Source organism: Embiotoca jacksoni, unplaced genomic scaffold (genome assembly GCF_022577435.1).
Source record: "Embiotoca jacksoni isolate LCO1_2020_lvr unplaced genomic scaffold, fEmbJac1.0.p SCAF_3, whole genome shotgun sequence".
Classification (NCBI taxonomy): Eukaryota; Metazoa; Chordata; class Actinopteri; family Embiotocidae; genus Embiotoca; species Embiotoca jacksoni.
The window spans coordinates 11,486,380-11,508,759 of record NW_027185381.1 but is presented as its reverse complement, the minus strand read 5'-3'; the positions used below and the strand labels follow the sequence as shown (position 1 = coordinate 11,508,759).

At 42.1% G+C, this 22,380-nt stretch overlaps 1 protein-coding gene across 3 annotated transcripts in view; it reads left to right on the top strand.

Annotated features, from left to right (window-relative positions):
* LOC138206637 (reelin-like) overlaps nucleotides 1-22,380 on the top strand; it is a 94,069-nt gene that overhangs the window by 41,605 nt on the left and 30,084 nt on the right. For all 3 annotated transcript variants that reach the window (XM_069163478.1, XM_069163477.1, XM_069163476.1), the window contains exons 4-12: nucleotides 8,274-8,344; nucleotides 15,470-15,502; nucleotides 15,614-15,692; nucleotides 15,978-16,074; nucleotides 17,663-17,714; nucleotides 18,913-19,021; nucleotides 19,472-19,712; nucleotides 19,992-20,137; nucleotides 22,105-22,256. In XM_069163478.1, coding sequence (XP_069019579.1) covers nucleotides 8,274-8,344; nucleotides 15,470-15,502; nucleotides 15,614-15,692; nucleotides 15,978-16,074; nucleotides 17,663-17,714; nucleotides 18,913-19,021; nucleotides 19,472-19,712; nucleotides 19,992-20,137; nucleotides 22,105-22,256 — 980 coding nt within the window. The remainder of the gene's footprint in view (nucleotides 1-8,273; nucleotides 8,345-15,469; nucleotides 15,503-15,613; nucleotides 15,693-15,977; nucleotides 16,075-17,662; nucleotides 17,715-18,912; nucleotides 19,022-19,471; nucleotides 19,713-19,991; nucleotides 20,138-22,104; nucleotides 22,257-22,380) is intronic.

Sequence of the window (22,380 nt, the reverse complement as noted above, 5' to 3'; positions counted from 1 at the left end):
TAAATTAAACATCAAAGCTCTAAAATGAGCAGAATTCTTGATTTTTCTTCATAGACCCTCTAAAACATGCTGATAAATAAATCGATTCTTGTAATATTAAACAAATTATAGTTTTTTATTACCATCATAGGTGTCTTCAGTTTTAAAACTAGTCATTCAGACTATTTAAATGCAGAAAAGTACTCACCATGTTTGGTGTCAGTACATGTACCACACTGAACATGGACAAATGAAAGAAAAAGACAAACGTTATCTGAAGAGAGAAGAGAGAAAATATTTGCCAAGCATGGTCCTGCTGAAGCCGAAAACAAAGACCACAGTTGCTAATATTAATATGAAGTTTAATATCCATGGGAAGGTAACCAACCTCCATGGATGCTTTAAGAGAAAAAGACACCCCACTGAGGGAAAACGTGGGAAGCTCAGTTGTGTGATGGGGTTACTTTGGTACATTTGGCACACGGTTCTTCGAATCTGTGCAGGACACAATGAAATCAGAATATTTTGAACATTCTGTCCAGTGTCAGAGAGCTTCGTCTCAGTTGCAGGTCATCAAACATCAAACACACTGTGTCGAAATACGAGATAACTGTGGATGACAACCTGCTACTGTAAAGAAGCCATACTATAAGCCAGGAGCAAGCCTTTTCTCTCAGAATACCCAAAACCAACTCCCACTTTAATGATTGCATAAATCAGAGTTGTGCCCCTCTTTTTATTCTTGCTCAGACATGACAGTCCACAGCGCTACACATTGCACTGAATACTTTGCTGCACTTAGCAGAGGTGAGAATGGTTAATAGCTTCCTAGGGTGAAAGCAAAGATGCACTAGTGTGTCGCTTCCTTTCTTTTCCTTTATTCTGCTTCACTTACAGCCTCAAGGCAGTCAGTGCAGTGTGTGTTTGTGTGTGTGGATATGTGTGTGTCTGTCTGTCTGTCTGTAAAAACAGCAAGTTTCAGAGAAACGTATTCATACAACAACAACCTAAACCTCTGTGGCTTGTTATGGATTAATAATAGAAGTATGCATGCTCACATGCAGCCCTGTTTGAACGAATGCTTGTGTGTTGGTGTGTGTCTGTGTATGTGTGCATGTAGTATGAGTGTAGTTTTTGAGCAGCGGTGTTTTGTACTGTCTCCCTGTGGGACGGCTGCTGGGTCGCAGATTGCTTTAATTACTGCATGTGTGCCCCCTTTCCAAAGTGTTCTCCTGAGGAGTCGGAGGTCTGCAGATCGAATGGCACACTGTTCCTCTCCGTCATGGCATGCTATTGTGTTTCTGTGTATATGCAAACGTGTATGTCTAATTTCTCTACACCTGTTGTTCCGTTGTGGAGTTCCAGACAGATTGAAATCACAATTAGGAGGAGAAATCAAACGAGTGAAAGAGAGAAGGAGCTCATTTACCCTCTTGTCTTATTAGCTGCAATTGAGAAAGAATGGTTTCTGTGCTGTAATTATGCCGGCTGTTGTTGTGTTCTTTAAACTGCCATCTGTTCAAATGAGGCAGGTCTGTGCGAACATGGAGTTTGTGAAACATACACTACTGTAGGGTATATAGTATGCGGTTGACTACAGTCCACTGCTACAAGTGAACAGAGCATCATTTATTTGTTTTTGTAGGAAAGGCCAATGAGACTCCATGTGCCTTAATAACAACGGCTTAGCAGTCATTTTAAATTGAGCTGTACTGTGGATGTGCAGCTGCTTTTAAGCATGCTGCTAAATATTTATACTCTCCGAGTTGTTATGTTTTTGGGAGCTTTACAACCCAATCACAGAGTGAAGTGATCAGTTGACCTTTCTGTTTGATATACCAGTAATATGCCAAAGTCTGAAGCTCATCGAGCAGCTGCAATGATAGACACTTTATTTTATTAATCAGAGGTCAAAGGTCAGAGTTCTGGCTGTCCGAGGACTCATCTCACCCAGCTCCTAATTTCTCCTGGTATTAGTCTGCTCCATTGATTTGTTGTCATACAAGTCAATCTTTGAGTCTGTTTTAACATAAAGTCACTGGTTAATGAGCTCTTCTCATCAATAAAGCACCACACTGGCCTGTGGCCGGTGTCTGTGTGACAGATTCACTGTCGACGTCAGGCCGGGGAACATGAATGATTGGTTCAAGGTAATCCCATTTTGCCATTGAAGATATAGAAATATGGGGAAGAAATGTGAAAGGTGACAGAGCACATAAATCCAAACCCACTTTTTTCCTCCACAAACCAACCAGAGCTGCAAATCTGACACAGTCCATCCATATAATTCCAATTTTCATATATCACACATTAACATATAAGACAGCAACTCTTATATCTCACAAATTCATGTGTTTAACCTTTCTCAAACTTTCCAATGTGTCAAAACTTCTGAATTTAACAGTAAATCATTGACTTTTACAAGCAAACCGATTCCTGTGCTTCTCAGAAGCTTACAGCCCAGACTCCTGTTGCTGTTTACCATAAAGGTGTCTCCCTTATTGATATTGTCTCATTTCCCCGGGGAGAGTCCCTGACCCCTGTAATTATGTACAGACTCCTGTGTACACATAGACACACATGCACACAGATGTATGTATAGGTCACATGAGTGCTCTGATCAATAATGCCACATATTGTCCACATCACATGCACCAACATCACACAGTTTCATTATCAAGAGGTCACTGTCCCACCTGCTGGGATGTTCACCATCTTAACAGTTCCAGATGAATTCGAGCATGAAGATTGAAAATAGAAAATAATTTGATTTTAAAAACCACAAACCCAGCCAGAATTCTAGGTGTAGTTATGGATTCAGATCTGAACAGCCATATCAAGACAATTACAAAATCAGCTTACTATCACCAGAAGAATATATCAAGGATTAGAGGACTTATGTCTCAACAGGATTTGGAAAAACTTGTCCATGCATTTATCTTCAGTAGACTCGACTACTGTAACGGTGTGTTTACAGGTCTCTGTAAAAAGTCAATCAGACAGCTGCAGCTGATTCAGAACGCTGCAGCTCGAGTTCTTACTAAGACCAAGAAAGTGGATCACATCACTCCAGTTCTGAAGTCTTTACACCGGCTTCCTGTCCAACAAAGAATCAACTTTAACATCCTGCTGTTGGTTTATAAAGCACTGAATGGTTTAGGGCCAAAATACATTTGTGATCTGCTGCAACCTTATGAACCATCCCGACCCCTCAGGTCGTCTGGGACGAGTCTCCTTCCTGTTCCCAGAGTCAGAACTAAACGTGGAGAAGCAGCATTCAGTTTTTATGGTCCACATATCTGGAACAAACTCCCAGAAATCTGCAGTTCTGCTGAGACTCTCGGCTGCTTCAAATCAAGATTGAAGACTTTTCTGTTTGCTGCTGCCTTTAATTGAATCAGCATTTCTGTATTTTACTACTGTATTTTATTTATTGAACTGCACTGCAACTTTTATTCTATTTTTAGCTTGTTTAATGACATTTTTTAATGTTTCAATCAATGTTCTTAATTGTTTTTAAATTTCCTTTTCTTTTGCCTTATGTTTTGATGCTTTTAATGCTTTTACGTGAAGCACTTTGAATTGCCTTGTTGTTGAATTGAGCTATACAAATAAACTTGCCTTGCCTTTTAAATGCAGCATACTGGACCGTCGCCAAGGGAGAGTCAGACCTACCCCAGATGTATTTTGTGTCAAATTATTTGTCCACATTCTGCACTGCATGTTCTGTAAATGTGCTTAATTTTGACTGACAAGATGACTAAGTGACGTGGCCGGTTGCAGAAATTCCTCTCTCTGTTGTTGGCTGAGGGTAAATACAGCTGATTCTTTCATTTCTCCTCCTCGTCTTATTTTGACCTTCAATGAGAAAGTGAGGTCGGGAAACAAAGCTTGCTAAAAAGCTGATTTACTCAGATTTCCGTTTTTTACAGTTTCTGTTTTCAAGGAAAAAAAAAAATCAATTCTTATCAGCACATAAATTTGCCTGAATATAAACAGCTTTTGTAGACTCTGTTTTCTGTGGTCCTCATATTTACCCCTAAGTACCGTTGTTTTCCTAATCCCCGTAATTATATTACTCACTAACAGCAGTCAAGGTCAATTGCTCTTCTCCTTAAGCTGTATACGGAGCAATAACTACGCTTCTTCTGGCTGTATTCAGAGCCATAATTCTCAATGACCCTGTGCTAACAAGCAGGTAATTTGCCAAACAACTCCCAAATCCCTCCTCTGTGGAGCTTCATTAAATTTGCATGTTCTCCAAGAGCCTTTTTCTATTAATTAATTTAGGAGCGGAGGGAGGGATGGGGAGTAATGTGATTCCACAAAGCCAATCATACCTTTACAGTTATGAATCGAAAAACCCTTTTTTATTTATTCAAAGCTGATCTGGGATTTTTCTAGCGATAACAGAACATGGATTTTCACATCTAGTCTTTACTTCTCCATCTTTCTGCCTCTATTCTTTTACGCATTGTCCCTGATTGCCGTGCCATAACCACAGCTGGTCCTCAAAATGGAAGATAAATCAACCAATTAGGCTATATTATTTTAAGGGCCAGGTCCAAACGCACCAAATCAGTGCTGGCGACTAGAACTGCACCCCTCTGAAACTCCTCGTATTAATCATGATTACCAACAGGCCTAGTGAGCTGGGAGAGAAAATGAGCTTTTAATTGGGATTTGAGGAGCACAGGATGTGAGTGTTGTCTAACGAGGGAAGAAGAGTGAAGCAACGTGTGTGTTCTCTACCCTTAGATGAAATTGGTTGTGTGAAGAGAAAATCATTTTTACACCAGCCTTGTGAAAAAGAACAAAAAGTTTGATCGTTTGGTCACTATTTGGTGGAAATTCCTGTTCTTAAAGAGGAGAATATGTATATGGTTTTAGGGTAAATCAGCTGTGGCTATATATAAATATATATATATGTATGTGTGTGTGGTTAGCACGGAGCTGTCAAACTGGCTCCTGGGGGATACTTATGGCCGACAGCAACATGTAATCTAACATGGAAGACATGCTTGGTAATTACCCACTCCGAGCCCTTTTGGGAGCTCTTTGAGTGACAGCCTGTCCATCTGCATACATGTAAAAGCTCATATATGGCTCAGAGAGTGGTGTGTGTGTGTGTGTGTGTGTGTGTGTGTGTGTGTGTGTGTGTGTGTGTGTGTGTGCGTGTGCTTGTGCGTGTGTGCGTGTGTACGCGCCTTTAACTTGCATGCCTCGCTATCTGACAGCAGATTGTGGACTTTGAAAGACAAGGCCATCTAACACCCATCTCTATTTTCCTCTGACCAACCGCCCATCCCCATCCCCCTCCATTTAGCCATCTTTCTCTCTCAGTTCTCATCTTTTTCGTCATCCTCCTCAATCCCTCTCTCTTTCCCATCCCAGATTTTCTCCTGCAGACTAATGAGAGGGGAGAGGATGACACTTATTTTCAGAAGATGAATGATCCCTCGTTTGAATCAGAGGAGGGAGAGAGGAGAAAGAAACTGAAACACATTAAGGCCCTTAATTGCCCCACCCACCACACCCCTCAAAGAAAGTCAAATTAACATTTAGATGTTCAGTAAATGTTTTGTGTATTAGTACTGTGTTTTGTGTGTGTGTGTGTGTGTGTGTGTGTGTGTGTGTGTCTCTCTCTCTCTCTCTCTCTCTCTCTCTCTCTCTCTCTGTCTCTCTCTCTCTCCTAGAGCGGAGACAGTAATGAGAGACACACGCTGAGGAACCACTGGTGTGTGACAGCAGGACAGACACGGGCGTCGCGCTGTGCCGATCACACACACTCCAGCTTAGACTAAATGCCCTCTCCTGGCTACTGTTTTAATGACATACATGTTCTGAAGTTACACAGACCACTCACACTTTCAAGAGAAAAGCACTCTTACCCCCTGAATATCTCCTCTGTTGCTTGGTTTACCTGTTTTGTTTACAGGAGAAAAATAAAACAACATCTTTATTTTGCTTCAAGAATTGTCAGTGACACCTCTGCACGATTTAAAAATACGATATAGTTTTCACGATATAGTCAAAATCATGTATTTTACTTTATACTTCTACTCCGTGTTATTTTAGTGGCAAATACTGTACTTTTTATTTGCTGCAGATGTTACAAAAAAAACATTATTGGTTTATATAATTGGTATGTGAGAGTTTTTTTTTTCCATTCAATCATTTTTATTTATTAAACCATCAAGCAATACATGCTGTAAATGATTAAGGCCAGCACCACCTTAACCAGCTACGACATTCAAATACATTTGATGGCCCTTTATGGGTCAGTAATAATAATAATAATAATAATAATAATAATGATAAAAAAAATCATAATATAACTTTAGCAGTTGTGCTTTAACTTTTAATAATTTTGATGCACTTTGCTGATAATACTTTTGAACTTGAATGCAAAACTCTTTTTTAGTTTCATTGTATATTTTTACATTGTAGCATGGCTGCTTTTACTTTTACCTTTTACCCTACAATAGATTCTGAATAATTCTTACACTACTGTCGGATTTGCAGGACATTTTTCTCTTACCTTACTTTGAAAGGGTCGCTGTCATGTGTGTGTGTTCACTTTGTGTGTGAGACTTTTCTCTTTGACAGAGCACTGTATCCCCAGGCACCTAACAAAATCTGTTTAGTGAACTGTGTTTAGTAAATATTTAAGGGCCTTGTTCCTACATCCCCACCCGCTGTTCGTTACGCGCCATCTTTTATTCATAAATACCAAACTCAAATTAGTTTTCACCCAATTCTGAAATATGAGCGTAATTAAGTATGTTTTCTCCCCAGCTCTGCACAGGCACAAGAGCTCTTTATTAATTAATGAGGGAACATTTATTATTCATGAGCTGAGATGAACGTGTAAATGCCTTGGCACCCATGAAAGGCCTGAGTCTGCAGGGTAGGTAGAGTTTGGGAGGTGAGAGGCAAAATCCACATGGGACTGTAGAGAAGGAAACATAAATGATGAATAAGGAGAAGGAGAGAGTCTGTGAGCCTTACTGACTCAGGCACTTACCATATTGTGTACACCCCGAAAATCTTTGCTTATTTTTAATCCTGTCCTGTCCCTGCTTCCATAAAGTTTGACATGCAGTTGTTTTCCCTCTGCATATTATTTGGGGAATATTGTAGAAGTGGGATTATAGAGCTTTTACTAGCCCTTTAAAAATGGATCATTATCACACAGAAGTTTCCTTCATGGGATCCCAATACAGCCCATTTCTCTGCTGCCACCAACTGGAATGAGCTACAGAGGGCTCTAAAACTTCATTTTTTCCAATAACTCATTTCAAGGCCTCTTTGAAAATTGCAGCTTCTTCCAAACCCAGTGATCGTCCAACCTCATTCTTCCCCCTTGTGTCTGAGTTGTAGGCTTGTATTTTCCCCTCTGTATTTGAATATTATAATCTGTTTTGACATAAACAATATAACAAATTTACGTTGTATTGATTTAAGGAGTAGTAGTCGCAACAGCAGTAGCATTGTTGTAGTTGTTATTATTATAGGAGTGGACAGCGTCTCTGTAGTCAAACAGCTTCTTCAGTGTGCATTTTTACCCAGGATCATTGTGCTGTTGGAAATGATAGGGGATCTCTTCCTAGATGGCTACAGCACAGAGCAGCTTGGCTCAGTATCCGTGTAAAAGATCTCACTGCACTTTGAACCATTTCACCCTCGTAGATTTTTAAAGATTTCTCCATTTTCAGATGAATAATGCATTTCATGGCTATCGGAATGAAAATCATATTACATTCAGTACATATAGCACACAACATACAGTTATAGATTTACACTGGCAGCCAATAATGCAGTGAGGTAGTGCAGGGGATGATGATACTGGAAGATATTTGATAACCCACACATTCTATTTTATACTGTATGAGCACAAAAATGTGACTTTAATACAATAACCTCTACCTATAGTTATCCTTGCTTCATACTGCCTATTGATATTTTGTCATTTCTGTCCCTTATGTGTAAAAATGATCCAATGGGAAGATTTAATCTCAGAAAAGCTTATTGTAGTTGCCATTTGATGAGGTTCTTTCTGAGTTTTTTGTTTGTTTGTTTTTACCTCAAAGTCACACCATAATGAACCTCAGAAAATGTCCTCTTTTATGTACGATGCTTCAACACATTTTGGTTTAGTGGGAAATGATGCCATCTGTGCCAGATTGATCTTCATATATTAAGGACATTGAAGTTAACGTTCTCCTTGGGGTTGTTTGATTTAATAGTCTTTCTCTCCTTCCTGTTTTTCTATCTTTCTTTCTTTCTCTCAGAGCCACAGCAACACATCGAGGACAGATCATTTTCAAGGATGCGCTGGCCCAGCAGCTCTGCGAACAAGGAGGTGAGTAACAAGGACGACACCCTTCATGACGTGACACATGCATAACCAATGCATCAGGTGGATATATTCATACCTGTTCAGATACATGTAGAGCACACATGTGCACCGACACACATACATTATGCACCACCCTCTCACCTGCGATCACTGTCTGTCACATTTAATGCACACATTGTCAGAATATGGATGTCTCAAAGCAGTTGATGCGCCGCTTCTTCATGACTGTGCCGTTGCAGCACTTTGGCTTTCTCTCTGCCTAATGATGCAGCCAGACCCAGAGATATTCGGATCTTCTATATTGCCAGCTTAATTTCAGCTTATGCTAAACTCAGCTTTCCCCCCCCTTTCTCTCTCTCTCTCTCTCTCTCTCTCTCTCTCTCTCTCTCTCTCTCTCTCTCTCTCTCTCTCTCTCTCTCTCTCTCTCTCTCTCTCTCTCTCTGCCTGCCTCTGCCAGAGATTTACGCTTTATGGCCAACACTTCTTCCATCCACTTTCTGTGACAGCCTTAAGTAGCTATTGACAGACAGTCAAGTCCCACTCTGCATGCTGAGTGTGTATAATTGCTTGTTTACAGGAAAGAAGCCTCCCTCCTCCTCACTCAAGAACTCCTCCTTGTAAATCAAAATTTGACTTTAATGCTGGAAGTGGAAAAGTAGCTGCTGGGTTCTTTTTGCTAACTGTTCTGGGGAAAATTGAGCTTCAAAATACTGTTTACTTACACGACAAGTTAATCTTCTTCAGAAAGTAATAACCACTGTGGTCAGTCTCTGAGGACTATTTATTACAAGTGCGTCCCCCCCCCCAGTAGGTCATCGGAGATGCTACTCACAATTGTAGCACATGCCAAACAGAGAGTGCTCAAATTCATGCCTTCATGCCACTTGGAAGAGATGAGGCACCGGGCCCAGTCAGCCCAGTCAGGCCTGGAAGAGTGACAGAGAGAGAGGGAGCGACATGGCTGCTCTCCTTTGTCTCCTTGCCCGAGAGCTCATCCTCTCACCACCACTGACACACTGCCCCAGTCTTCTCCCTCTGCACATGATATATCTGCAGCCAACAACAGTCACTTCGTTGTTTAGTGCCAAGGCCCCGCAGTATCACACCAGCACACAGCCGCTCACAGCAGACAAGCTGAAAAGCAGAGATTCAGACCTTACAAGGCCTTGGAGGAGACATGTTGTAAATGGGTGCGGACACAGAAGCTGGCAGTGACGTAAAGTAATAAATGTAATCCGCAGCGAGCGCGTACAGGTATGATGGGTAGAGAGGCAGGTGAGATGGGATAGAGAGTGGTGGCAGTAATAAGGGATACACAGGAGAGATAGCTGAAGAATGCAGAGCTATAAATTACAAGTGTCACTAATGACAGTTTCATTGTCCTGTTGATGAAGGACGAAGATGGTGGGATGAAGAGATAGTGTTGATGAGAAGCTTGAAGGTCATGAATTGCAGGTGATTTGAGTGTTGGATAGAGGTAATTAAATGTCATTAACAAAAATACGTGGGAAACAGTAGATGTGAGCGAGTGGTTGACCTTGATGTCGACTGGTTGACAACCAGTAAGGCATCACTCTTTGTGGTGCCAAACTACTCCGGAAAATGTGATTACAAATGAGACAGAAGGTGAGAGAAGTCCAAAGAGAGAAAGCAGGGAACGAAACAGAAGTGGGTCTGATTATTTCTGCTCTGTTGTGGATTGTCCTAACAGAGACAAGCAACATTTTTTCTCTATTCCTCTGATCTCTCTCACTGTAGTCAGCTCCGCTTCCTCTTTACAAACCAAAACCTGCAACTTCAAAAGAGCCGTGCAGATTAAAAAAACATGAAACTGGAATGTGCAAGACTCCCGACATAAAAATGAAATTTGAGAGTTACTTTGACATTACTCAAACTGTGCAGCAAAAACTGTGTAACCGTGTAAAGAAGTGTGATAATCCAGAAACCAATTCAGAAAACTCTGCTCGAGAGAACTATACATAAATCCTGTTCATTGTCTTAGCTCTCTCAAAAAAAGTTACACTTACCCGCGGATGAGGCAGGAACCTATAGGTTTTTTCTTTTCCGATGGGATCAATTTGGTTCCCAAATTGAGCTGCAGAGTGGCAAAGAGAGTGCAGCTGCTCCGAGCAAAGTCACTTCAAATCTAGGCATTAGCATTCAAAGTGAAATAAAAGATATGGGGCCAGCTCAAGCCACTTCAGAAGTTCATATGCTTAAGACTCAAGCTTTGAAGAGCTGGAGAAATGAAAGCTATCTAAAGCAGGGTTATGAGCCATGGAGGAGAGGGAGCGAAGGTGAAAAAAAGAATGGAAGGATTGAGGAAGAGAAACAGAGGGCAAGCAATCAGGGCCGATCAGCCGGGGTGAGGACTTTAAGGACAAATGAGCAGATTAGCCCAAAGGAAGGTAAAAGGGTGAGTTTGATTTTATAATGATGCAGAGATGAAGGGCGACAGATCATTCAACTAGATTCTAATATGAATACAAGATTGAGGGATAAAGGAAGGAGAAGAGAGATATAAGCCTTTAACTCGCAGTGGAACGTCTGACATGCAACACTTTGCTTCTCGGTAACAGAAAGCCCCTACAAGCCTGCTAAGACATAAGCAGGGGCTGGTGTGTGTGTGTGTGTGTGTGTGTGTGTGTGTGTGTGTGTGTGTGTGTGTGTGTGTGTGTGTGTGTGTGTGTGTGTGTGTGTGTGTGTGTGTGTGTGCAAAATAATCTGTAGTGGTGTTGGGGGATGCCTGGTCCCAGACACACTGCTCCTCCCTGCGCTCACAGCTCCTTTCTGCTGTGCCAGCACACTTTTTCACCCCATCCCTTCAATCTGACTCCAATTAATTCCTCCCAACATCCCTTCCAGTTTGCCTTGATCTACAGCCCATTACTTTACACAACTACCTGCACGGGATAAAAAAATAAATTAAAAAAAAAAACAGACATTTTGTTTTAATGTATGGAAGACAGAACTAATGGAAGTTTGACAAATACTGCTGCAACCAAAAGAAATGCACAGCGCAGCAGAGTAGTTTGTGACACCAATCAGCATTGGCTCTTAGAGATGCTTTACAGCATGACATGGCAAAATGCAAATTGCCACCACAGCTTTTTTTTTTTGTTATATACTTAAATAGACCACCACAGCTTTAAATAACTCAGAGTGTAAGAAGAGACAAACAGGAAGATGAAACAGAACTATATTTCTGGTTCTGCTGAGTGCCCATAAAAAGACTTATTAAGCCAAAGTAGGGGATGAGGAAAAGGTAAGGGTGGGCGAGGAAGGGGTGCTCTGTGCTGAAGGGTGCAGTCGTTGAGGGTGTTGAATGGCGCTGAAGCCGTCCATCAGTTCTATCTCCAGACAGCCAGGCCAGCAGTCACTGCTTTCTGCCCAGCATCCCCAGGTTCTCTCATTTCCAGCAAGAGAATAAATCAGATCTTTATGGGCCTGGCCAAGTGCACTGCACCCCAGATGGATTATTAAAGGGACATATAACTCAAAGAGGCCACTGCTCCCTAAGGGACGCCTGATCACAGTGCAACAGAGGAGGGACGGGTGGCCTATCCTCTTCCACCTCCTCACCACCCACCCAGTCTGCCAGTCAGCCTGCTTGCCTGGCTGAATTCCAGCTCGTCCACCATCCCTCATTGCTCACTGGCAAGAAACCTTGAGACCTGAGTTGTCTGTATTTCTTCCCCTCTTAGGCCTAGACTGTCTCCTCTAGCTGTCTTTTCTCCTCTTTTTTATTGTCTCTCTTTTCAGGCATCTTGTCCGTTCTTCTTCCATTAAGACTTTTGTTGTTTTGTTTGTGTAGTTTTTGTTGGACTTACTTAAATTATTTAATTGCAGCAAGGAAGGGGTGATGATATGTGGAAGAGTATGTGTTGTGGTTCTTCCCATCTCTAACACACTGATAGACAGGTGATGTTTGGCAAATAAATAAACACAAAAAGCTCCAAATTGCATGCTAAATAAGCCTGTCCTATTTTGAAACACTTGGCTGGACCTTTAATTCTCACTATTGTGAAGGAAAATGTGACTTTACTTTGGAGTCCACACAGCTAGAAAAGGTAACATGCAAATTGGAAAGTAGTAGAAAGTTACTTGTTTGCTGGCTTCTACCTATGATTATTAATGATGTCAGTTAAAGCTCACACAAATGTTGTGTTTTTGTTGAGTGGAGTGAAGTGAAGTGGCTGCAGTCTAAACCTGGAGAACCACCTCTTTTCAGTCATTGTAGAGGAACAGCATCCTGCGTCCTGGTGAGTCAGTAATTGCAACCACCAGTTAGACAAGAAGCAACTCGACTTCAAATGTGGTTCACGTCGTCAAGGATGTGAGTCAGACGAAGGGAAAAAGAGCAAACGAGAAGGGAACAAGGGAGACTGGAAGAGTGGCTGCAGTTTACGGGGTGGGGAGGAAAGAGGAGAGGGAGGAGATTAGAGCTGGAAGATGAGGAGAAGAGGGGGAGAAGATTTAACATGACTTATGCCCTGCACTCTTTGTGCCGAGATGTCTGAGTCTGCCAAAGCTTATGCTCGTTCAGTCCCCCCTCGGAGCACCCCAACCCTGCTCATCAGCACCCATACGATTTGAGACCCAGTGTAGTTTACTGAAAAGTCCCTCTTATTTGTTGCTTCTGTTAATTTGTGCGCATATCAGAGGAATAGCAGAGAGGGCTGGGTCAGCTGTGGAAGCCAAAGCCATCTGTGTGTATATGTGCATTTGAGTGTGTGTGTGTGTGTGTGTGTGTGTGTGTGTGTGTGTCCCTATGCATGCTTGTGTGTTTAAGCCCTGGCCAGGGAGATACAGGCATTAGCAGAGATGAGCCGCTAATAGAGGAGGCAGTAATTGAAGTCTTTAAGAAAGTGAGCGGGGATTAATCCGAGTGAAATGAGCACCACTGTCTGCTCTTGATGCACAGAGGGTTAGGCAGAGAGACAGAATGGGTGCGGATGGAGGGATGGGCTGGAGAGAGACTGTGATAGAGGGGAAGTGAGAGAGACAGCAGGAGAGCGTGATGAAGCATGGAGAAAGAAAACTGTAAATGAGGCCTTTTTGGAAGCTTGAAGGGATTATCCACCCAAAAAAATCTTCTGGGCCTTTCTCCATCCAAATGGCCTCACTAGAAAGACTGAAAGCGATTTAGACGGGTTTGTTTAAGAGAGAGACAGGAGAAGACTATAGAGAGCTGAATTATCAACCAACCAAGCATTTATGATTGTACGCCAGTTTCAGAGGGTGGATTACTAGGAATTGAGGATTTCTACATGTTCTTTTCAGGTTGAATATGTAAGATGTGCTCATGTAAACTGAGCACGCAACTTTATTCTCAACATTATTTTTACCATAGCTTAATAAGAATGTTAATTAGGCAACAAGAAACCTAAAAAAAATGACACATGCTGGGATTGATGGCTCCTCTAAACATGTTCTGAATCAGCAAACATTGGGGGATTAGTGGGAGAGGAAGGAGACGGAAGAAGACGGCCCTTTGATCTGCTTTTAATGGGCTTCATCGCAAAGTCGGAGCTCCAGCCGTGGAGCCGAGCACCAGGGGCCACTAGAGCAGCAGCAACAGTCACAGCCACTGAAGCAGCCAGCTCTGTCGCGCAGGCCACTAAAACTCCAACTTCTACAGTCAGCATGAAACTTTAGCACCACTGTGTGAATAGTAAATCCATTTCTAAAAGCCGGGCATTTGGATCTAATAGCGAGAAATGAGGGCAGCTAACGAAAGTGAAGCTCAAAGTAAAGACATTTGCAGAGCCATTAAAATGGTAGAAAACCCTTTTTTCATATAATCCCTCCTCTCTTGATTCAGGTTCCGTTGTTTGTAAGGGGCTTTAGGTAGACTTTCTCAAATGTTTGAAAGAGTCTTAAGTAACTGAGAGTTCAACTTTGGAAGGAGTCCTTGCTGTGTTATCTTCGAGTGTCTTATCAGGTTGGCAGGCTCATCCTGGATGGAGAATACTGTGGTAGATTATCCTTCTTTTCAGTCTGTAGTGAGGCTGTCTTAAACATCTCACCTACCAGAGCAGAGTAACTCAGCACATAGGACTTGAAGGGTGACATGCTCACTCAGGTCAAAGCTGTTCTGCCATTCAACAGTGGCACAGACTGACCATAAAGTACAAGTTTGGTTCTCTAATATGCAACAAAGACTCAGGCTATTTCCATAAAAACAGGTTGTGCACACTGTCTTCCTCATGTTATATTCTCAGTGGCTGAATCTTAAACACACACCCAGTAAATTCTTCAGTTTGATTATTATTCTGTGCTGTTAAGTAAATGACATCCATCAAACTGGGTTATTTGTCACACTGTTTCTTTATTCCGTGTACCAGCTTGTAAAACGTAGTTTCGACCAAACAAATCTATCAAAGTTCCTTTGTTTGATTTATTAAGTTTTAAACCTGACTGTGTACTACCTAGCTCCTCCATCTGTTCCAGGACAAAGGTCACACCCACACTCTGCAACTTTATGATATTTTGCTAAAGTGTGGATGCAGACTACACTTCTATAAAGTGTTCTCAGTAATTGAGTTAGAGACAGTTTTTTGTGTTTTTTTACTTTTTGTTGATTCATTAAGTCCTAAAACGCACAACCCCCCTCCATTCACCTCCTGCCTCTTCTCCGAGCTGTGTATCCCTTGGGAGAGATTGATGGTCGAGTGTGTTAGCTCGGCAGTGGCTACAGATTACAGCACACAGGCGCCTCCGGGGAGGATGGCGGTTAATTGCCATTGAACCATTAATCATAGCAGGCCGGCCTTTCATTACTGAAAGGAATTCACATCAGTAGCCAGGAGACTGCCGCCGTGGCTGGCCAGGACACAGAGAAAGTTTGTTTCACTCAGAGATGATCTAAGATTGTTCCCATTTCCTAGCTCTTACTGACTAATACACACTTTAACCATATAACTCGAGATGAACAATCTGTGTGGTATTTACATTTAGTTTTACTTACATAAAGGCTCATACATGTATTTTCCCAGTTCTCCATCTGCCCACGAATGGTAACTGTCTGCTAGTTAGACTCAGGACGGGCATCAGACTACACCTGTAAGATGTTGCCACCACTGAACTCACAACATTTACTCTTTTCTTTTTCTCTGTCTGTTTCAGCACCAACTGAGTCCCCTTTGAGACCAAGCCTTGGTGAGTCTGTTTTTTTTTTTCTTCTTTTAATGCTATAATGACACAAGTATGAAAAGACCAGGTACCATACAGATCTGCATCTAAATGTGAGCGTATGGTCTATGTGTGTAGTGGAGCTTCATGGGAAACATGCTGTGCTGCGTGACGACTTTGACTCCAACCTCCAAGGAGAGCTGGACCCCAGCATCTGGTAGGTGAAAAGGTTACGACTCCACTTGTAATCTTAGCATGCAGTCGGTATCACTGATATGTTTGTTTTGGTCATAACTCAGTCTCTTCTCTTCTCTTCTCTTCTCTTCTCTTCTCTTCTCTTCTCTTCTCTTCTCTTCTCTTCTCTTCTCTTCTCTTCTCTTCTCTTCTCTTCTCTTCTCTTCTCTTCTCTTCTCTTCTCTTCTCTTCCTCTCCTCTTTTTCTCCTCTTTTTCTCCTCTTCCTCTTGTTTTCTTCTCCTCTTCCTCTCCTCCTTTGCCCTGCAGGTCTGAGTGCAGTAACTGTGAGGTGGGAGAGCAGTGTGGTGTACTGATGCATGGCAGAGCGGTCACTTTCTGTGAGCCCTTTGGAGAGCGAGAGCTGGTAACTGTCATGTTTGACCACACTGCAACCACTGTACACTTTATGACCCATTGATCATACATCCAAACCAACCACTACATAGCCACAAGCACATCGACAGTAAATTACAACATACTAGCTCTAACCACCATAGAGCCTCATGTTTACATATCTGGATGCCGTAGCACCATACACAAACTCACTATTTAAACTAAACAGATGTCTGAGTGTGGTAAAGCAATGGAAATTTGCTTGGCCTGATTTTAGTTGATGGAAATTGCTTTTTAACATGAAAGGATAAATCCAGCAGTAATTCAAATAACATATTTTGCAAATGACTATCTGTTCCATCCATATTGAAAGCAAAAAAAATAAAAAAAATAATACTCTTTATTGGTCAAAAGTGAATGGATGTTTAGATGAAACCAAATCACACATGTTGGTTTGTTTGTTTGTGTTAGGATCAACATGACTAAACAAAGAAGCCATAACTAAAAAAAAAAAATAAAAATAAAAAGCTGAAACCAATTGTGGTACAAACAAAAAGAATGCTTATGATGTGTGGAAATAGAAAAACGGATCTACACAACAACTGTGTCAACAGCTTACAAAAGCATTTATATAACTCGTACACAACTTAAGCTTTCTTTTAGTTGTCTTCTATCTGCTGATTGAATATACTGCTGCACCTGTTTGGCATTTGTGCGTTTTTGATCTGACAAGGTTCAGCCAAACTAACTTGTCCTGCTGCAGCATGACGGAGCGATGCATTTGAAAGTGAAAATGAAGCCAAAAGGAGCAGACAGGACTGAAGATCATACCCTGACCATTTTACAGCACAGCAGTATCAGCACACTCACAGACACATCCACAAACATGCACGTAATTGCTTATCAAACCTTTTCATGCGCTCTTTTAGCTTCATAAAGTTGATTTAAGATGTTTATTCTGCAGCAGAGAAGTGTTTAGTGCCTCATGATTCTATTTACTTCTCTGATAAGCATTTGTTTCTGTCTGTCACTGTTCCAAATTTTTGATGCCGCTGCCTGGCAACTCTTCTGTCAAGTGCAACAAGCATGCACATCCAGAAACACAGAAACATTTACACTGGCACTCTGTGTGTACTTTGAAACTACACATTGACAGTTGCTAATACAACAACATCAGCAATGACAACATACATGTACACAAAGCCTGTCAACCTAGTTGTATCTGACACACACACACACACACACACACACACACACACACACACACACACACACACACACACACACACACACACACACACACACACACACACACAGAACCGCACACACACACTCGTATACACACTAAAACACAAATTTAAAACATGACATATTTTGCCCATTTGCGTCTTATGTGTATGTTTATTTTGATACTATAAAAAAGCAGAACACCTGATGAAAATGTTTTACTCACCTCCAGTGGTTGAATTGTCAGCAGTGACACAGAAATTTCTTCAGAAAGGTTGAAAACACCTGAAATAACTGTTTAAGTCTTCTCTAAAACTAACACTTTAGTGGAACAAATGATATGCCTCCCCTGTTATATGATTATTCACGGGTGCCTTGTGTGTCCTCCTCAGACCACTGTACCTCTCAACACCAGCACGGCCTCAGTCCTTCAGTTCGCCCTGGGTGAGTATTGAACCTCCACTGTAAACAGTAACTACATTAAGACCGTTTTTGTATGACCGGTTTGTGCATGAGACCTTTTTTTAACCTCAGTTATCTTGGCCCTGCGTGGAACCGCTTACATCTTAGCCAGCCGATACAATAGATCCTTTTGTCATCCTCAGGAAACATACATCTTTTGTCCTGTTACATGTCAGTAAGCTGGTACAGACTGTTTTTCTGTTTCTGTTTCTATCGCTCTCTCTCCCTCTCTTTTCTCCCTCTCCCCCTATCACAATAATGAATGATTTACAGTACTCTGAAAACACACCCAGAAGGCCATGACAGAGTTTTTAGAGTTGTTGTATTTTTCATGTCCATTACATGCTTCCGCCAGTTCTCATGGGAACACGACTGGGAGGAAATGAAAGTGTATAATGTTGCCCTTACTCCCCCCTCCTGTATTCCTCTTTCTCTCTCTTTTCCCTTCTCTCATTCTGTCTGGCTGCACTCTCATTTGAAAGTCATTAATATGAGTTTGCGTTGTATTGCAGCAGTGTTGTGTGTGGAAGAGTTCAGTACAGTCGTGCGGTGAAGTACCAGCAGGTTAATGCACGGCTGTATTCAGTTGGGATGGAGCCGCATAGCAGAACGCTGTTGAGACATGGACACTACACACCGTCGGGTGGTGTGGGAGGAGGTGGAGGAAAGGTGGGGATGTTTGGGGGTTACCTGCTTCCTCCATTAGAAACCTTTGACCCCGCCTGCTCCCACAGCACCCACACACCACCACATTTTAAAACTGTCTGATCCCACATTAACTCTGCAAACAAGAATATGGACACACACACACACACAGAAGCACCAACAGAATATAGCTCTAGATGGCTGTAGTCTTTAGTCTGTCATGTCTCCTCCAGTCACCTCTGCCCATCCCCATCATACATTGTCCTGATGTCTCTGAGCCCCTTTAAGCTGCTGATAAGTGACACCATTTAGACATCATTTTCCACTTGGCTAAGGGAGGAAATGTGGGAGCAATCAGTCGGAAGAAGCCACCGTGCAGTGGCTGGCCTCACTCCGTGGGCATAGAAAAGATCACTGCCCTGCTGATAAAAATTCAATTAATGAAAAAGGAAAGTCAGTGACACATTATTTAGCTGTTCCCTCAACAAGAGTGTGACATATACGTCTGTCCTCTGTGTGTGTTTATATTCCCCAGGCTCAGGCTCCTGCCGGTTCAGTTACTCAGACCCCAGCATCACTGTGTCATACAGTCTAAGTGGTAACGCCAACACCTCCGATGACTGGATCACACTGGAAAAGATCAGGTCTTTCTCTCTCTCCTCTTCTTCCTTTTTCCTCCTCCATCCCACAGTCCTTCCATCTGTTGTGAACACCCGCCCTCTCTTTTCCCTCATTCACACCTCCCCCTCTTAATTTGTCATTCCTCTCCTGTTTGTGTCTCGATGATCCACCTGTTTTTTAATCCCTCTCTCCCTGCCTCTCTCAAACATAGGCATAATGTAATGATACTGTAGCTTCAGTAATTCAATGGTGTGCTTTCATGTAAACACTTAGACTCATCTCTCACACCTGGTTTTCTCTCTCTGTTTAACTACACCATAAGGCCATGTCTCCATATTTGGGTATTTCAGCCATATCGTAATGATTAATGATGATGATTTAATGCTGAAACATGTAACACTTATTTACATAACCAGAGCTGACACATTCATGTTTACCAAGACCCTCATTTTGTATCTTTTCCTCTTCTCTAGAGCTCCTACCAACAGCAGCACCGTCGTCCACCTGCTTCCCCTTCCACATTCCTCCAGAGCTGATGGCGTTCGTCTCCGCTGGTTTCAGGAGACCCCCCAAGGCCCCGAAGGCTATGAGTCCTGCTGGGGGCTGGACAACGTGCTGCTGGTCAATGCTGCCAATAGACCCCCCCTGATGGAGGACAACTTGGATCCTCCTGACACTGCCAACTGGCTCTTCTTTCCTGGAGCTACCATCAAGGTACACCAATCAACCGGTGAACATTTATATGGATGCCATGCATTTACACATGGATTTGTGAGCTCTATGCCTAGACATGTCATAGGAAGCCCAATGACCAGTTGTGTATTGTAAAAAACTTGCTGTTGCTTGAATGATATAACTTCACTACTTAAACTCTTGTGAATAAACATCATTATGATGTGGTGTTTTCAAACTTAAAGCAGCAGGAGAGCATTATCTCATAATAAGAATCAATTTATGATGTCACGATTAATAACCTGTGCTCTTATTGACCAGCATGCCTGTCAGTCCGAGGGCAATGCCTTGTATTTCCATGGTGGGGAGGCAGCTGGCCACAGCTTTGCCTCCACCAGAGACATTGACCTGCACCGGGAGGAGGGAAGGAGCTACTGGGAGGAAGACTTTGAGAGCCCACCCTTAAAGTAAGTTGAAATGACAGTCTCACTTCATCTCCCACCCTCTTTACGGAATGATTTGATGCACTTTTATACCAAGTCCTCATTTTCTTTCCTATTGCACCTTTTAAAACCACAGAATCTCAAAAAGCAAAACAATTACAGGCAAAGGTCAAATTAGACACATAAAACCACAGCAGATGATACAAACAATAATAAAGTAGTACATTATTAAAATGCCTGTCTATATAGATCTATATATTTTTAAACGCTTTTTAAAATGTGTTACTGACACAGTTGACCTGACACTGACAGCGAGTGTGGTCCAATGCCATAAAGCTAACATTGTAAATCTGAACTTGAAACCTGAACCTATAAAGACCAGTCTTTTATGGTGTTAAAGGAGTAGAAATATCTAACAGAGCCAAACCTTAGAAAGGGCTTAAAGGAAGTCAAAATAATCCTAAACTGAAATCTAAACTGAATTACTCCATTGTCCTTAATTTTCCATTATCTGGATGACAAATTTGAATTTAGCATCAGAACTCGTATTAGCTGGGAAATGGGAAAGTTAATAGAGAGGCAGGATTTTAGTAGGCCATCAGATATTTATGTGGGTATGTATACATGCAAATGCTTTGACACCTGTCATTTGTCATATGTCAAGTAATGAGACATGGAGCGTGTTGTACATGTTCCAGTCAAGCTGGGGGGCTGACACAGGTGAACGCCATGCCTCTGACTGCTACAGAGATGGCAGTCCATCTGTTCAGAGTGAGACACACACACACACACACACACACACACACACACACACACACACACACACACACACACAAACACTCAATGGACAGCAGAAAGCAGCGAAGCGCTGTCTGAAGCCCTGCGAGAGGTAGAAAGATAAAAGGAGAGAGATGATGGATAGTGCTACTGCCAGAGAGTAATTAACAGGCTTCATGCACCAAGTCTGTCAGTATGTTTTTCCATTAATGAGAAGGACCTCAAACAGGAGTGTGTTTGTACAACCGCCCCTCACCCTCGCAGCTCCCTGCAGCATGCCAACATGCTGCACTGCATGCGAGCTCTCACCCATCAGGCGTCGTGGGCGGACACATGTGTGAGGTAAGCAGGGAGATTTTTTGCGGTAATGGTACACTCCACTAAGTGTCATTTAATCCAACGCTGGCTGTGACAGAAACACAGAAAATAGAGAGTAACAGTGGGAGAGGGAAGGGGAGAGAAACAGAAACTGGGAGAGAACACAGGAGAGGGCTGACACACGGAGTTAACTTCTGTCAGGGCTAATGAGAATCCTCTGTCCACTGTGCAGAAATATGTGACTGCACGTGTGTGTGTGTGTGTGTGTGTGTGTGTGTGTGTGTGTGTGTGTGTGTGTGTGTGTGTGTGTGTGTGTGTAAATCTTCTTCCAGGTGACTTGTGCCATATTCCTGACAATGTTTGTTTATTTACCAGCAAAGCACGAGTTGTAACCATTTCCTAACTTTAGTAATACTCCAGAACGAAATGCTGAGTAAATGAGGCAATCTATAAACAAGGGTTTATCCTGTAATGTTTCTATCTGTCTCATTTGCAGGTTTATATTTAGCTGTTTTTCTAATCTTAAAATCCACAATGAATGAAGCCCATTCTGTTTCTATTCATATTTATCCCATTTGTTTTAGACTTTTTTTTTTTTTTTTACCTTCTAATACTAAAAGTACTGTAACGAATGAAGTAGTTACTTTTATACTAGATTAAGTCCATCACCCATCTGCCTATGAGAACTAGCAGTGAGTCCTTACGGCGTTTAAGAGTAATACATCCTGTGGCATGATCACTTGAATGTCTTGTTTTTTTTTAAATGTTATTAATATTGCAGTATGGCCTGATAAATTTCAGGGAACACTTATTTCCCAAAGTAGACATATTGCATTTTAATGTGAATAATTTGTGTTGAGAATATTCTTCCTCCCTGTCCCTGTTTCTTTACTCAGCTGGGACATAGATGGCGCTGTGTATGGGACCCAGTGTGGAGAGATTGAGTCAGGCTCAGCTCTAGTGTTTGAGCGGGAGGGCCGCAGGAGAGTGTGCACCCCCTACCTCGACACCACGTCTTATGGAAACCTCCGCTTCCACTTTACCATGGGTATGGGAAAAAAAAATCTTTTGTCCATCATGTGTGAAACAGCAGTAGCTTTATTTAATACATCACTGTGTAATGTCCTTGTTCTTAGGGATGCATTCACCAGTATTTCTATGTTTATAAAGAC